At 32.4% G+C, this 18,230-nt stretch overlaps 1 protein-coding gene and 1 pseudogene across 1 annotated transcript in view; both read right to left on the bottom strand.

Moving 5' to 3' along the window:
* Positions 1–18,230, bottom strand: part of CD2AP (CD2 associated protein) — a 157,804-nt gene that overhangs the window by 14,671 nt on the left and 124,903 nt on the right. The window contains exons 12-16 of the mRNA XM_032140345.2: positions 16,037–16,202; positions 12,621–12,763; positions 5,769–5,881; positions 4,033–4,134; positions 2,757–2,938 (exon numbers count right to left, since the gene is read on the bottom strand). Coding sequence (XP_031996236.1) covers positions 2,757–2,938; positions 4,033–4,134; positions 5,769–5,881; positions 12,621–12,763; positions 16,037–16,202 — 706 coding nt within the window. The remainder of the gene's footprint in view (positions 1–2,756; positions 2,939–4,032; positions 4,135–5,768; positions 5,882–12,620; positions 12,764–16,036; positions 16,203–18,230) is intronic.
* Positions 14,068–14,913, bottom strand: LOC116460397 (dnaJ homolog subfamily C member 17-like; annotated as a pseudogene).

Raw genomic sequence — 18,230 nt, 5'->3', positions numbered from 1 at the left:
AACCAAACAAATTAAAAACTCTAGCCAATAGTCTCTCTTCCTTAACTCATGTTTTCACCTTCCCGTGTTCCCTTCTAATCTTTCTATATAGTTTTCTTTTTTCTATAGCTTTAAGTGAATATTCAATATTATGTCTTTTCACAAATTTTAAACCATTTTCATGCTGCTAAAATTTTCATATTTATAATTGTGATTTGGTATTCAAATATCCAGGTTTTTTGTTTGGCTGATTCATTATTCTGGGGACAGAGGAGTGGGAGGAATTGAGGAATGAGAGAGAAGGAATGGGAGGAATATGTTAGTATATCAAATTTCTAAATCAAAAGTATGGACATTTTCAGTCTCAACAAATACTTGAAAAATTCTTGAGAATACTGTAGAAATAACAGCTTGAAAAAGTAAAAAGAAAAAATTCATGAAGAAAAAATACATAAGGAATTTTAAAATTATTTATATAATGTTTCAAAACTGACTTCTTAGCAATAATTTCTTAGTGATATCTAAGCTATAAAGATCTACTATTATAAGAGTAAAGTGAAAACCTCTGAACTCCGAGTCAAGTAAAGAAATAAAATGTTACCAGTGCCTCAGATATCCCAAAAAGCGACCTCTTTCCTTAATCCTATTTCCCCCCCTCTTCCATCGAAAAAGTTTTACAGTATTTATTATTATTCATTTGTTGTTCTAATTTTGGCACATGCAAATACATTCTTAAAATAATATATTTTCTGGTTTGGTATGCTTTTCAACTTTATACAAATGAAATATACTGATTGCGTGTATGCTTCTGACCTGCTCCCTCCTCTCAATGTTTAGATTAATTCATATTGATGTTGAAATTTACTTTTATTGTTGTATGCTGTGTAGTATTTCTTTATTAATATATCAATAGTATTTATCCCTTCTCCTGCTGATGCAAGTTTTTTAGATATTTAAAAAAAACAAAAAAAAAACTGCCATCCAGTTTCACTTTTCCAGAGAAACTCAAGATATTGAAAATATTGAAAATACCCTTTGGAAAGACTTCTAAAATGTTTTGTATATATTTTTTAAATATATATATATATAAATCAGAAATATTTTATCCGTTTTAGAGCTAATTTAAGAGCACCCACAGGCAATATGTATATGAAAAACAGGACATGGTATAAAAAATGTAAAACAACAAAATCAAATCAGGAGACTTCTCTAACTGGTACATGGGTGGTAATTAATAAATATTTACTGGAAAAGCAAACTTATAGCTTATAATGTGCATGTTGCAGAATCTACTAAAAGAATCTTTCAAAACAGATAAACTGAAGGATTCCAAGAAATACCATCATGTGTTAAATTATAAACTCCTCTATATACATAATATATAAAACATATATTTTTAAGTAGTCATTCAAGATACATTTTTTGTTTCTAAGAAATACCTGTGAAAGTGTTCTGCAAACTCCAAATACCTTATACTGTTAATCTCAATATTATTTTTAATAAGATTCCTAGGCCAACTTAAAATTGGAAAAGAAATGATAAAATCAGGCTCAGAGGGAACATGGCCTCTGGCCTTAACTTTTATGTTTTATTTTTATTTTTTGTTCTTTTATACTTTTTATTTGGCCATAACTTTTATACCATATTCCAAGAAATCTTTTTAGAAGGGAATTTGAAGAGAAGGGATGAGCAACCTCACTCTCAATTCAATTACATTAACTGCTTTTTTTTTAATCTGTTTTACCTACTGGGCTTTTGTAGAATTATGCTTAAAATGTCAACAAGTTTTAAAATTCAAATACTAATGGTTATAGAAAACATCTCTAAACCAACAGATAACAGGAGTTTGAGTTCTAGCTCTGTCATTTAACAACTGTGTGAACTTGGATACATAACTTTATCTCTATAAACTTTTATTTATTCATTTAAAAAGCCGGAGGGGGAGCTCAACTATAATAGGTGAGCTTGTAAATTTGTTTTAGCTCTAAAAAGTCCCTAACTTTCAACTAGGGTATGTCTCAACATATACCACATCAAAACATTTCAGAGTTAAGGGAAGGGTTTTAGAGATCACCTATCCCAACACATTCATTTTATAAATGTCCAACTCAACCTCACAGAAACAGTGATCAAATCCTCTGAAAACTAAGTTAACTATATGTATAGATACATAACCAGATCCAAAATACAATATTTTTCCTAGTAGTTTAAAAACTAATCATATCTGACCAGAAGATTTCTAGCCTAAAATTATAGTTATGTATGCACGTTTTCCACAATCCAGCTACTAGAATAACTTCACCGATTTAACTTTTTTGCCAAAAAGAGAAAAGGACTGTTGATGAAAATTTCTTTGAAAATATACTTGCTCATACCAGAGACTTTTTTTGAGACAGGGTCTTGGTTTTGTTGCCCAGGCTGGAGTGCACTGGCATGTTCACAGCTCACTGCAGCCTTGACTTCCCAGGCTCAAGAGATCCTCTCACCTCAACCTCTTGAGTAGCTGGGACTACAGGGATGTGCCACCAAGCCTGGCTTTGTCTTTTCTTTTCATTTTTTTTTTTTTTTTGCAAAGATGGGGTTTTGCCATGTCATCCAGGCTGGTCTTGAACTCCTGGACTCAAGCAATCCTCCAACCTTGGTCTCCCAAAATGCTGGGATTACAGGCGTGAACTACCACACCCAGCCACAGATTAGATTTTTACTTAATATGGTTTGAAAAAGTTCTTTATGCATGGGTTAAGTAGTACTCACAGGAGAAAAGAAGGGCTACTTACCCGTGATCCTTTTTCAGTGCTTCTACAATGCACAACAATTCAATAATCTGGGCTCTAAGTTCATCCAGGGAATTTTTTTTCACATCCTCTGTTTCCACTTTAGCTTTGATTTCTAATGGAGTCAGGAAAGCAGTTGTATTTGCTTTAGAAGCAGTGGAAGGTGTTGAAAGGTACACAGATGGCTGAAAACATAAAAAAAAAAAAAAAAATTTCTGATTTTATTTAATATTATATTTACGTTCAAAAGATTTTTACAGCAAGAAGAAAAACAATTAAGTACTTCAAGATAAATGGCAAATTTGGAAATTGAAAAGCAATTTGATGTTCACAACTGGAAAAATCACCAGACAACTAAAGAATACATTTGTAATCATTAGTGGTTTTTGCAGGAAATGACAATTTTATTAACAGAAGAAAAAAGGAAGAAAGAAAAATCCATCAAATGTATATTATGGATGGTTTGCCTAGTGAAACAGGAGCAAGAATGTAACAGCATTATAAAGGTATTATTTTGATCTTCCATATTCAATACTTATTGTTTGGAATGTCCAAACAGCTTCACTTAAAAGTAATTGTGAACAATTTAATAGGTTCAGGAAGAGTCACTAAAATGAATCCATAGCCTGACACCCCTTAACTATTTCACTAAAAAAAAGTCGCTTTAATAAAATTTCAATAGACTGCTGAGAGCTGAGAGAATCAGAATAAGCATATTTAATAAATTGGAAACGCTGACAAAAATGCCCTGAAATGAAATCGAGAAATAATTTGGGAGGAAACCTAAATGACCTTCTTAAATGTGTGTCAGTTGTGGTGAAACTATGTTAAATAAAAATGGTAAAAATTTTGACAAGACACCTAACACATGTAACAGATGAAAGGATCCATGTACATACAGTATTCTGCCATTCATTCCAGTATATACTGAATGCTTAATTATTGTACTAAGCAACAAGCTAGGTAAGTACTATACAAGTGTTTGTTTCTGACCTTAAGAATATATGTTTAATGGAGAAACGAAATAGATGCAGAGATCTATGCCTTAAAAAATATGAAATATGTAATATTTATTTTATTCAATTAAAATGTAAGCTCTTTCAAAAATATTTGCAGAAAATAGTCTGACGAAGCTAAACGACTCAATTTTTTAGCAGCAATTATTTCATTTCTTGGCAGAAGAAATAATTCTTCCTAAAGAACACCTTAAATTCCCTATGTTTGATGTCCACAAAGAATCCCAGAAAGTCAACAAACCTTAGACCACAATGCACCTCACCTTTGGAGAGTAGCATGTATCTTTTTTTAATTCAGATGGCTTCAGGTTGGCACTATCTCCTTCTTTTGGTAACTTCAAGATTTTTTCGGGGCTGTGAGTTGGCTAAAGACATAATAGACCAAAGAGAAGAAAAGGTGGTAAGTCTTTGGATAATAAAGCAAATAACTTTTATGGATTTTCAGCTGCTACTGTTGCTGATATCCCATTATTATTAATAGGATGCTATATACTTTCGAGCTGAGTAACATATTTGCATATCTTGAAGGCAAAACCAGCTTGCCTTTTAGCAGCAAGGATTTTCTCCATTTAGGTAATTTTAAAAGTACTATAGTGTTTAAGAGCTAACATATTAACATTACAGTACCACCAGTACTCCAGGCGATGCAGAAAAAGCATACAAAGAAGTTAATACATTTAGACATGAGGACAAGTACTACAAGAACAATGAATATTTCACAACGATCATCAGAGAAATACAAATCAAAACTACAAGGAGTTATTACCTCACCCCAATTAAAATGGTTTTTATCCAAAAGATAGGTAATAGCAAATGCTGGCAAGGATATGGAGATAGGGAACCCTCGTACTCTGCTGGGGGGGATGTAAATGGGTACAATCACTATGGAGAAAAATTTGGAGGTTCCTCAAAAAACTAAATATAGAGCTACCATCTGATCCAGCACTGCTAGGTATGTATCAAAAAAAAAGGAAATCTGTATATCAAAGGGATATCTGCACTCCCATGTTTACTGTAGCACTATTCACAAGAATATAGCCAAGTATTGGAATCAACCTAAGTGTCCAGCAATAGACAAATGGATAAAGAAAATGTGGTAACTACAGACAATGGACTACTATTCAGTCACAAAAAAGAATGAGATTCTGTCATTTGCAACATGGATAGAACTGGAGTTCATTATGTTAAGTCAACTAAGACTGGCACAGAAGAACAAACTTAGCATATTCTCACTATAAAAATTAAAACAACTGAACTCATGAAGATGAGAACAGAAAGATGGTTATCAGAGGCTGGGAAGGGTGTTAGTGGGGTGGCAGTAGGGATGGGGGGATGGTTAATGAGTACAAAAAATAGAAAGAATGAGTAAGGCCTAGTATTTGGTAGCATAACAGGGTAACTACTAGTCAAAAATAATTTAATTGTACACTTAAAAATAACTAAGTACAATTTAGATGGTTTGTAACACAAAAGATAAATTCATGATGTGATGGATACCGCATTTATCCTGATAAAATTATCATGCATTTCATGTCTATATCAAAATATCTCACATAACCCATAAATATACAAATCTATTATGTACCCGCTGAAGTTAATTTTAAAAATTTAGAAAAAAGAAAAGAAAAAAAAAACACTGAATATTTCAGGGGAAAAAATTTTCTCAATCTTTCCTAAAGTGAGTATCTGCTGCTCAATTTTAATAACCGTTGTTGAAAGACAAATTAAACAGGTTCTTTCTTTGTCACCCTTTGACCCTGTGCTCTGTGGCTATAGCCTCATGAAAATTTCCTTCTGATTCTGTAACCTTCCATTCCAGACCCTGTTGGAATGAACACATCTCTCTCCCTCTATCTCCTTAAATACCAGCATTTTCCACTTGAGTATAAGAGCTATCCTCCTAATTTTTAAACTTAGGTAGAGCTATAAGTCCTCTATCTTCAAATGGACTCTGCATTTGCTAAATCTACTGTAGTTTGCGACAATTAGATGAACTCACAGAATGTCCACCATTGAAACGGCCCGGCAACCTTCTTCCAGGCATCTTTGGTCTATTTGCAGTGAGATGAAGCAAGTTTTCTGAGGAAGCTATGTCATCAAAATTTACAACATCTAGAAAATAAAAATAAACATTATTTACTAAGAGAATTGTAACTTTTTAAAGGTAAAAAATAATGTTTCAGTTTTTGGACAAACTACAAATTAAAAAGAGTACCACTACTTTGAAGAACTCACAAATTGACCTGTGCTTTTCATATGCATTTGGAAAACAACACTCGCCCTTAAAAGAAAAAAAAAATCCTCTTTACCTGATACATTTATATTAGTATATGACTTTATTAACACTATAAAGGTTGTTCCCAGTAGAGACCTAGAGCTCAACAAAAAGTACTTAGTGAAAAATAAATCTGTATCATAAACTGTAGTAGCATAAAAAAACTCATCTTGAGTTCCTAACAAAGATCTATTTCTTAAACTCATAATAAATTACAAGATCTCAGAAAATCAGCATGTAAAATTTGTTTTGAACTTCAAGAAGTAGAATATTCAAATGTTAAGAATTAAACTTTATCTGGCACCCTGCCACTTTCGATTTGTGTTTCTCAATATAAAGCAAAAGCATGATTTAATGTACCTTTATGTGTATATGTACGTGCACAGTATTAGGTGGGACTCAAACTGTTTATAGTTCACTGCACCTTTGCTTAAGACATTATCGTGTTTAGTAATCATAAGACAGAGACAAATCTAAGGCAAATCAGATACCAAAAAGAAAAAAAAGGAAAAGCTACATGGATTACCAACTTACTTCCTCATCACCAAAGGCTAGCTGACCTTTGACCCAGTAACTTGGGTTTAAGGACAAATCTACTCTAAAACAATGATATATAATACTTTGCCTTTTCCTAGATGATTCAGAAAGTCTTGCTAAAGGAAATTTCTTTAACTCTGAAGCCCAGATATCTATATATGAATCAAGAGCCCAAAAGTTAAACTACTACAGATACTTCCATTTTCAATATAACCTTCCTTTACCCCAGATTCCAAACTAAGGATATTAACCACAGCCAAAATGTTCTAACTAATAGCAGATTCCTCTGGTCTAATCGTCCAGATCTGTATTAATTCTTCACATTACCATCTGCCTAGATGTTTATAATACTTTCTGTCAGATATTTATATGTTCTAACTCAGTTATTTGTTTCTTTAAAAAGATCTAAAGGATACTCATCATCACTGCCCACAAAACTTATTCATCAACTTATTTAGAGAATGCTTTTAAGGGATGGAGGACACAAAGGGAAGGCAGAAAAAGAGGCATCACTGTTTGGTAATAGGCATTTTATAACAACTAGAATAATTTGCTGATAACTTTACTTTTTCTATCAATTTCTTTGTGTGTTCTCACTTGTATCAACTTACTAAGCTGATTCATTAAAACAGATACTCTAATATGCTTGATTTAATTTTTGAGTCTTTTGATAATTGTAAGTAATCATGAAATATAACAAACCATAATAACAAATGACAATGAAAAATGCATTAATCTGAAGGCGGTGGAATTTAAATATATGTTTAAATGTCATGTTATTTGTAAATATCATAAAGAAAGCAATCAGTATTTTTAAAAGATGTTAAAATATGTCACAGTTTGAAGGCTGAAAATTGCTTTTACACTGATGTGTGCATTAACAATCCACAAAGAAAAAACCTTAACAAGTACAATCCAATCATTTTAGCCTGTAGAGATTATTTTCAAATGCATATTTAAGCAACTTGCAGAAAGAAAAAGAAACAAACGGAAAAACACAGGAAAAGACAAAGAAAAATGAAACTGAAAAGGTAAATAAAACATAGATTTACAAAATTATACACCATGCTCATGTAAAATGTCTTCTGTATGTCCAGTTTTGAACTACGACACCAAGACAAGTAACTTTACTATTCTAAAACTCTCTCAGGTTCTCCATTTAAGCCATTAGGTTAGTAAAATGGAAGAGTGCACATTTTGGACTCATGACATATCTAAATGCTTTTAAATTTACCTAAGAGGGATAACAATGGATTTACACTGTACACATGGCATAACAGGCATGACAATCATTTAGCTTTTGCAATTACATTGTCACTATGCCAGCCACTTACAATCTGCACGTTGCTAGGAACACATAAAATTTTTAAAAAGCAAAATGAAATATCCAATTTGGAGAGAAAATAAACTGATTTTTATGGTTGCCAATTTTCTTTAAAAAAAATTATCAAAAGAATATTTTAAACAAATCAGGAAACTTTTCCAAAATGAATTTCATTTTATCTAAAAATGGAAAACCAAAAGGGTTAGAATAAATAGACAGACAGACATGTACACTTTTCAGTAAAATTACAAAGAAAAATCAATGTGCACCACCTATTTATATTGAAAATACTATTTTGATTGCTTTATAAACTTTCATCTTACCAAAATGGAGAAGGGTAGAATAATTTCCTGACACGTAAGAAGGGAAACATGGCAAACAGGCTAGGAAACAAAATCTGGAAAGAAAAGTCAAGGATAGGAATGTCTAGAAAAAAGACTAAACCAAAATAATTATTTTACAAAACAGGAAAAAAGAACAGCTGTAGAATGAATAAAACCATTTCAATGTTTGGCATATAACTATTTGCAGGTTATCTAACTTACACAAGATGTATATTAGGTTTTAGGTTTATTCCTGTCTTTCAAAGGGAAAAATTAATATTAGTATTAATTTCAATATGCATTAGGCTAGAAAGTCCTGTTTTATTACTCACTGAACACCAAGACAGCCTCCAAAAAGGATGGCTTAGTGCTTTAAGAGGCCAGAGTAATAAATCAGCATGTTAACATCTCGTAATGTAGTTATAACTAAAATTAAATCAACTTTTAGTCAAGTTTTAGTCTTTAGCCAATGATAGAAATTACAACGATGAAAAGCAATTTTAATTCTATGGTATCAAAGAGGAAAAATGTTAAATATTACTTTAAAATACCTCACTATAAAAATATGACTCAATACTATCTTTAAAATATTTCATACATAAATAATAATTCATTAATGCCTTATATGGTACTTACAAGTCTTTAATATGGTATGATCAAGGAAACTATTAGAAACTAAATTTTTTTAAATTCTAGTTTAGATATAGGCTCACTTTTGATAGTATATGCTACTCAACAGGTAACTACTAGAAAAATTCCACCATAAATTATTTCTGGAAGAAATGAGAAATATTGGAAAAGTAATTTTTAAAAAATAGATCAACTATCAAATAATCCTGAAGAAAAACAAATGTGTTTCCTTATTCAACAATGAATGCTTCCATCGAATAATATGTTTCTTTAACATTGCTTTTTGTTTGTTTGTTTTTGAGACAGGGTCTCACTTTATCACCCAGGCTGGAGAGCAATGGCATGATCAAGGCTCACTACAACCTCCAACTCTCAGCTTTAAGCAATCCTCTCACCTCAGCCTCCCTCCCTAGTAGCTGGGACTACAGGTGCACACCATCATGCCCAGCTTTTTTTTTTTTTTTTTTTTTTTTTTTCCTGTAGAGACACAGTCTCACTATGTTACCCAGACTAGTCTCACTATGTTGCCCAGGCTAGTCTCTTAACTCATGCATGGATGCAAGCAATCTCCCTGCTTTGGCCTCCTGAAGTGCTATGATAACAGGCATAAAATTGCCTTTTAATCATAGAAAATCTTATCACAGAAAAACAATACTACACTGTAAGGAAACTTCATCAGTTGGGCTTTCTTAATGTAACAGCTATGTTACTATAAAATTTTCTCTTACTTTTTAAAACTAAGTTAATTTTACTTTTCAGATAATGTACGATTTTAGAAATATGTGGACCACACAGCTTTATTATTAATTAGCAGTGGCACTGAGATTTTCCTTAAACCAATTTTTGAGGAAGTGTTTGTAATAGAGAAAAAAAATTGTAAGCATGGTTCTTAATAGCTCTGATATTTATAAAACTACATTATATATGAGAATATATATGAAGAAGCTGAAAAGTTATGTCATGTCATTAAAAAAAGAGAAAATCTGAGTGTTCTGGATATGTCTTTCTTGCATGTACAAAAGTCAGTCTGTATTTATATACATAGTTTATATATACACGCAAATGTTTACATATGACTTTATAAATAAGAAAATCATATCTGAGAATAGGGTCAGGGATTTATATCCTTTATAGATTAGAACAAAAACAAAATGGGATGGGTTTAAAACAATGGAGGAGGGAGGAAAGAAGGAAAATAACACTTGTAATAACTTCCATGTCAGGTACTCCAGTAGACATATACATGTACTAAATCATCCCATTGTTAGTTAAGGGAAAAAACATTAAGAAACTTGCTATCAGCAATCAACTAATAAATAAAACCCCTTTTGTTAACAGCAAAGTCAGTGTACTTTCTATTATTTCACCTCAAATTATCACAGTGCCTAATAATGAAATTTTCAGTAAGTTTTTCATCTATGTTTTCAACTTTCTAAAACATATTAAAAAAGATAGTTTCACACGTTATATTTGATGCTGTATTTGAGCCAAAATACTTTTTTTAAAGTATTAACTTCACAGAAGAGGTAGAACACTTTTATATCACTAATACTAGGAACATATGATCGTCTAATTTAAAAAGGTAGCAGGAATCTCTGAATTAATGTTTAGGACATATGATACTTACTTCCATCAATTATGCCTTTTATCTTAGCATGCAACTGTCCCTAAAACACTACTGAGGATACAAAACTTGCTCAGTAAATAATTTGACAGTTAACATGAACTAAATTCCCAACATTTGTATTTTCTGAACTTTACAGGGCCTAAGTATAGTACACCAAAGGTAGTATTATTAAGTGGAAGGAATAAAGAACAGCAGCCTGAAAGTAGCTGTTAGTTTTCTAACTTGGCTAAGTCTCAGCATCTCTAGATTATTTCCTTATTTATTTAAAGAAAAGAACAAATCAGAAATAAGATGTTTTCACACCCTGTTCCACAAAGTCTCTGTTTACTATATGGGGAGTAAATAACAGCTATGTATAAAAGATAGAAACAGGGCACCCCAAACCAAGTAAAAACAGAACTTTCCAATCATCAATAGTTTGAAATTATTACATATATTATTTTTACTAGAAATATGGCAGTGTGTTGTGACTCTATATAGAAAAGGTTTCGAAAAAAAGAAAATGTTGTAATTTACCTAAATTAAAAAAAAAAATCCATTACTTTGACATAAACTAAATAAAACATTCAAGATGAATACAAAGCAACAGATGTGGATTACAGATTTTACTCCTTCAATTCCCAAAGGGACTCCATCAACATTTAAAGACTTGTGTGATAAAGATCCCCCAAATTTGTGAAAATTTAAAATATAGTTGCAGTAACTTTTTTATTTCCATAGTTAAAATTGGGCAAATAATCTGCTTTTCTTCAACTATAACTTATGAAACACATTTCTAGCTATATTTTAAATCAAACAGAAAACAATAAGAACTGATCAAATTCTATTTACTGATAAGCTCAATAAAAAAGAATGATTTTTTAAAACATGAGGATTCTTTTTCTGTTTATTGAACAATTAATAACGATAATTTTCACCATATAAAACATACTGAATACATTTCAATGAATTTCTCTAAAATACAATCAACATTTCAATTCCCAGAAATTAGTAGTAAATATAGCTTCATCCATAACAAGGGGAATCCAACTGTATGACAAAAGGATCTATGAGATGTTCAAATAAAAAGACTGAAAGGAGGCCACACTTTAAGTCAGAAACTTTGCATTCGCAAACTGAAAGAGGGAAGAATAAGGTCACCTGAAAAAACCTGAAATGTAATAGCATACTTTATAATAAGGTAATAAAAAACATCTAAGTATAACTGCCCTTGAAGTTTAAATGTAAACATGAAATGTTAACAATGAAGCTAGAAAAATTAAAATATTAAGATTTCTTAAAAGAATATCACAGTAAAAATGAAAATTTAGAGTTCTCCTTTGTTTTATGTGACAGTGCTTATTTAATGTGTCTGTAGCTTACTTTGTTTAGACATCAAATAGGAAAAAAAAAGCATCTGCTTCCTAGAGTTAAACTAAGAACATACATGAGAAAGTGCTTTGAAAAAGTTAAAAAAACTAAACTAAACACAAATGCAACGCACTATACAAAATATTAACAATTACCAGAAAGTAATGAAGGCACAATGCCTTTAATAATGAAAACTAACAAGACTTCTCTGTTTCAAGTTTTACATTTTACAAATAATAATAGGTATTAAAAAAAAAACAGGAAGTAGAGATTAGACAAATAAAGATACCAGTAAGCTGAAAAACCAGTCCTAAAGCTTAAAACAAAATTAGCAAAAGGGTTAGAAAAAGTATATTTTCCTATACTGGAAATAAAAGTATCTCTAGATTAAGAGGAGAAATTTAAAGTCCTATGAAATATAATCTAATGCTGGCACTGAAAGTCTATGTCATCTCATTTTTAAACTTTTAAAACTAAAGTGTATTCATATCTCGGTTGGGTAGTACAGTCATTCCACTATAAAGAGAGAGTAATAGATGGGTCATCTTTTAACATCTATTTCAGTCCTCTGATCAGTAAGAAACCATAAAGTCTGATCAGTAAGGACCACAAAAATTTTACTTATCTTCTTTTATTATTTCTACTTTGGCTACTAAATTTTAAACAAATTTCAACTGTGTAATTTCAACTTTATCCACACACAGATTGCATAAATATATCTCTTAAAGAGTTGCTTTGACGATTTTTTTTTTTTAAATGCATCACTGCTGTCCATGCTGACTTACCTGTTTCTTTGGAGGTCCTTACTGTAAGTGAATCAAAGTCTACTGATTTTGGTCTAAGGGGCAACTGTTCAGAATCTAGCTTTGGTTTTGATACTGGCTCAGTTTCAAATTTTGATGAAATGGTAGAAACTTCCCCATTAATCCTGAAATAAGAAAAAAACATGCAAAAATCACTAGTATGAAACATGACTTTTTTTTAAATTATGATTTAATGACATTAAAGATTGTATGGCCTAATACTAATTACTTTCTGTTTTTTAAAACCATTTCCATAAATGCAAAACTCTGTTCTAAGGCTGATCACAATAAAATAAAAAATGTGAGAACAGTTTAGTAAGTGTAGAAAATTATTATAAACATAAAATTAACATCCAACAGATATTAGTTTACAGAAAATATTAAAAATAATACTTAAAAATTAAACTGCAACAATAGGACAACTCTAGAAGGTAAGCAACAGTGAGAGCTAAATCAAAATGCACAGAATGCTCCTGTATTTTCTTTTTTAAATTTTATTATTTTAGATTTTTTTTATTTCAACAGGTTTTTCAGAAACAGGTGGTATTTGGTTACATGAATAAGTTCTTTAGTGGTGATTTCTAAGACTTTGGTGCACCCACCAGCCAAGCAATGCACACTGTACCCAATGTGCAGTCTTTTATCCTTCACTCCCCTCCCACCCTTTCCCCTCAAGTCTCCAAAGTCCACTGTATCATTCTCATGCTTTTGCGTCCTCATAGCTTAGCTCCCACATATTAGGGAGAATATACAATGTTTGATTTTCCATTCCTGAGTTACTTCACTTAGAATAAGAGTCCCCAGTTCCACCCAGGTTGCTGTGAATGCCATTTTTTCCATCTTTTTTACAGCTGAGTAGTATTCCATGGTATATACATACACCACAATTTCTTTATTCACTCATTGATTCATGGGCATCTGGGCTGGTTCCATACTTTGCAATTGCAAATTGTGCTGCTATAAACATGCATGTGCAAGTTATCTTTTTCCTATAATGACTTATTTTCCTCTGGGTAGATACCCAGTAGTGGGACTGCTGGATCAAATGGTAGATCTGCTTTTAGTTCTTTAAGGAATCTCCACACTGCTTTCCATAGTGGTTCTACTAGTTTACATTCCCACCAGCAGTGTAGAAGTGTTCTCTTTTCACTGCATCCATGGTAACATCTATTATTTTTTGATTTTTTGATTATGGCCATTCTTGCAGAAGTGAGGTGGTATCACATTGCGGTTTTGATTTGTATTCCCTGATAATTAGTGATTTTGCTCATTTTTCCATATGCTTGTTGGCCATTTGTATATCTTCTTTTGAGAATTGTCTATTCATGTACTTAGTCCAGTTTCTGATGGGATTGTTTCTTTCTTGCTTTTAAAGTTTATTGGTGATGTTTTAAAAAGGGCTGTGACTTAAGAAGGCTGTGGCAGGAGACTAAATGGGCTGCCACTCCTTGACTACTGCTGCATGTGGTAAGAAGAGACACCACTGGGTCCCTTCACTGTCCTGGGTGGCTGGGGCCCACTGCACCCTGGAGTCCTCTTTGAAAGAGGAAATTTTTCGAGGATTATCACCCAGGCCAACTTTATTCCAGACACCCATCTCTGCAGCATCGACAGTCCCAAACTCCACGACACCAGTACCTGCCTTCTTACTCAAAAGCACCAAGTTGAGAATTCCACCATACTTTTGCAAAAGCCACAAGAGGACACCTCTGGAGTAACTACCTTCTGACTCATCCTTCTTGCACTTTCATTTCAGTTTTAGTTTTGGGTTCCTTTGTCTTCAGTATTTTCTGACTTTTAATCTCAAATCAAGTTCCTGGCACATCTGCTCCTGGATCATCATCTGCTGTTCCTCCAGCTGCCAGGAACACTATTCACTAAGATGTTCAATCTCCTGCTCGAGTGTCCTGGTGCTCTAGCTTTCCTCCACCTTCTCACTCACTTGGGCCTGGGCCTCCAGGTCATGATTAGCTTTTTTTATTCTCTCATCAAGCCTCTGGGTCCTCTATGCTGTCTGCTTCTTGGCTTTTCTAACATGATCATATGCAGCCCTGGCTGCAGCAAGGCCTGAGAAAGCTAGTGCAAGAGTTCAGCTGCTCTGTGATTATCCAACTTGTCTGGGTGGCAGGAGAGGGCCTTCTGCCTATATGCCTCCTTCACCTCTTCGTCTGCTGCTTTCTCCATGATGCCTAGCAGCACGAACAGATCCATCTCTAAGAGCCCTTGGTTTGCCATGGTTCCAGCCCTGACTGGATTTGTACTGTAATTCCCCAAGTGTTTTAAGCATGCACGAGGACTGTTGGCACAACCAACAGAATAGTGCTTAGCACCCTGGGAATTTACTGATGCATTTTAATAACCAAAGCTCCAATAAAATTCCCAGAACCTGCCTGTGAACTTTGTTTACATATCCAGCTTTCAACATGTTTATACTCTTCTTGGATGTTATTTACAACATTAAAATAAACTTTAACTTTTCAAAAAGATAAAAGATGATAAGTGTTGGTGAGAATCTTAAGGAAAGGGAACCCTTGCACACTATTGGTAGGAATGTAAATTCCTACCGCCATTATGGAAAACAGTACAAAGGTCCCTTGAGAAATTAAAAAGATAATTATCATATGATCTAGCAATTCCATTACTGGGTCCGTATCCAAAGGAAATAAAATCAGTATGTCAAAGAAATATATGCATTCCCATGTTTACTACAGCACTATTCACAACAGCGAAAATACGGAAGCAACCTAAAGTATCAATGGATGAATGAATAAAGAAAATGTGGCATATATACACAAAGAATACCATTCAGCCACAGAAAAAGCAAGCAAGCCTGCCATTTGCAACAACATCAACGAATCTGGAGGATGTTAAGTCAAATAAGCCAGGCACAGAGAGACAAATACCACATGTTCTCCACTCAAATGTGAAGTCTAAAAAAGTTGATCCCACAGAAATAGAGAGTAGAACGGTGATTACCAGAGTCTGAAGTGGTTGTGAGTTGGAGGGGAGTGGGAAGATGTCGTCAAGGAATACGTATTTACAGTTAGATAGAGGGAATAAGTCTTAAGAAATCCATTGTACATTTTAGTGACTGCAGTTAATGTGATGTACTGCATTCTTTAAAAATGCTAAGAGTGAATTTTAAGTGTTCTCATCATAAAAATGTTAACTATGTGAGGTTATCACAGTTACCGAAGCCATTCCACAATGTATTATATATATGCTTTAAAACATCATGTTGTATACGGTAAATACATACAATTGTATATGGCAATTTTAAAAATAAATATAATTGAAAAATAAGAAAAAACTTAACTGGAGATTTAGAAAGGCAACAGAGCCATTAAGGTCAAAGGTGAGTAAATCAATAAGCTAATTTAAAATTAGGTAAAACTTACTTGGCTATAGGAGGTGGTGGAGGAACTGGTTTTTCAGGTCGCTTTGGGTACATTGTTCCAGAAGATCTCAATAAATTATTGGCTTTGGTAGGTGGAGTAGGTTTCTTGGGTGGGACTTGTGGAGCTGCTGGTTTGGAAGGTTTCTGTTCCAGTGTTGATTTTTCATCTAAGATTAAAAATATTTCACAAGTTATTAACAATCAAAATTATTTAGGTTTTTCTATTTCCAAAAGTTTGTATCAGGCTAGAAAAGTGTGATAGAGGCAGACATGAACTTTCATTCTCTATATTTGTATACGTGTGTACTGTTTTACTTATTTTAAAGTTATATTTTAATTTAATAATCCTAAATAACTTTAAAAAAGTTTATTATGGTAGAGAGGAAAACCACTAATAAGCTCCAGATTAGTAGATAATGCCTGCTTTTTATCATGTTCCCAAGAAGCTTTGCTTTTAAGTGTAGTAGTCTATCTCAAATACAACCACGTATGATTTTACTCTAACCAGAAAATTATCTAGACTTAAATCCAGACTACTTTCTGAAACTGAAATATAGAGAACTGAAAACAAGTAGAAACTCAAGTCCTATATAACATTCAAATTTAAAAAGCATGATGGTGAAGGAAAAAAAAAATCAAATGTTAAGAGAAACTAGGGCAAGACTGCTTAGCCACAGATGAGAATTATAGGCTTATATTTGTAATTCTTACTACTGTACTAAGAATTTTATTAATACCATTTCATTTAATAATGCAATGAAATGGGTATTTCCATTTGAAGTAGAAGAAAATAAGCTGGAAAAAAACAATTTTGACAATTGTATACTATGGCAATAAAGACGATTTTATCACCAAAAAGGCAACAACAAGTACTCTTTTACTACACATGACGTACCTGCTGCCTGATCTCTCAGGTGCTCATAATAGGTATTAAAATTGACACACGTGTACATGAGATAGTCATAATACAGCAGTCAGCAAAATGTGTCTTAAGACATATATACAAAAATAAGAAGCTCCTAAGCACCATTCTGAATAATTTTCAAAATTTACTTGGTCTTTGAAAAAAATGTCTATCACAAAACCACAAATAATTCTGTAAGATTTCATATCAACCAGAAACTGGTGATTATAAAACCTGAACATCGTAGCACATAGCTAAACCTCTCCCTTTTAAAAATTACAAGTTTTATTTCACAATGAATACAAAATACTATTTTCTCACTTTTACCACTTATTTAATACTTTGAATCATATGAAAATATAGCTTAGTCTATAAAATTCTGGTCATCATTTGGTACAAAAATTTATTTTTATATGGCCTCAAGATATAACAATGTACTATATATAATTATACCATCAGGAATTTTTAAAAAACCAAACTCTCCAATTGAAATCAATAATGAAATAAAGCTATCTGTAGTTGTAACAACCAGCCAAACTTAAATTTCTAGAAATTAAGAGATGTTTCATATAAAATACCACGAAAAATGGTCAAAGGATATAAATTAAAGAGAAGTTCACTGATTGAATATATTTCTTTTAACAGACACACAAATGACAGCTTGAAATTCTGTAGTGTTAGTCTAAAAAAAAGAATACATGGAAATCAAAAGGTAACAAAAATACGACTCATCATTCCTGGTTATGTCCATAACTAAATCAACTATAAGGTACTGACTTATTATATAACTACTATAAGATGGCAACGTATTTATGTACTAGATTTTATTTTTTTAGTTGAGGTGACATTTACATAACATAAAATTAAAAATTCTAAAATGAACAATTCAGTGTCATTTAGTACATTCACCACGTTATGCAACCACCACCTTTATCTACTTCTAAAACACTTCCAACACCCCAAAAGATAACCCTTTCCTCATTAATTAGTTAACCCCTGGCAAACAGCAACCTGCCTTCTATCTTCTATGGATTTACCCATTTTAGATACTTCATACACATGGAATCATGCAATTATCTTTGTGTCTGGCTTCTTTCACTTAGCTCAATGTTTTAGCAGTTTATCGTCTTTATAACATATAGCAGTATTTCATTCCTTTTTGTGACTGAATAATATTCCATTATACATATACACATATAAAACACAATCTGTTTATCCATTGAAGTATATCTGGATTCCTTCTACCTTTTGCCTACTGTAAATAGTGCTGCTATGAATATTTATGTACAAT

The sequence above is a fragment of the Hylobates moloch genome, unplaced genomic scaffold (assembly GCF_009828535.3).
Source record: "Hylobates moloch isolate HMO894 unplaced genomic scaffold, HMol_V3 SCAFFOLD_20, whole genome shotgun sequence".
NCBI classification, from domain to species: Eukaryota; Metazoa; Chordata; class Mammalia; order Primates; family Hylobatidae; genus Hylobates; species Hylobates moloch.
This window is presented reverse-complemented; position numbering and strand designations above follow the sequence as displayed.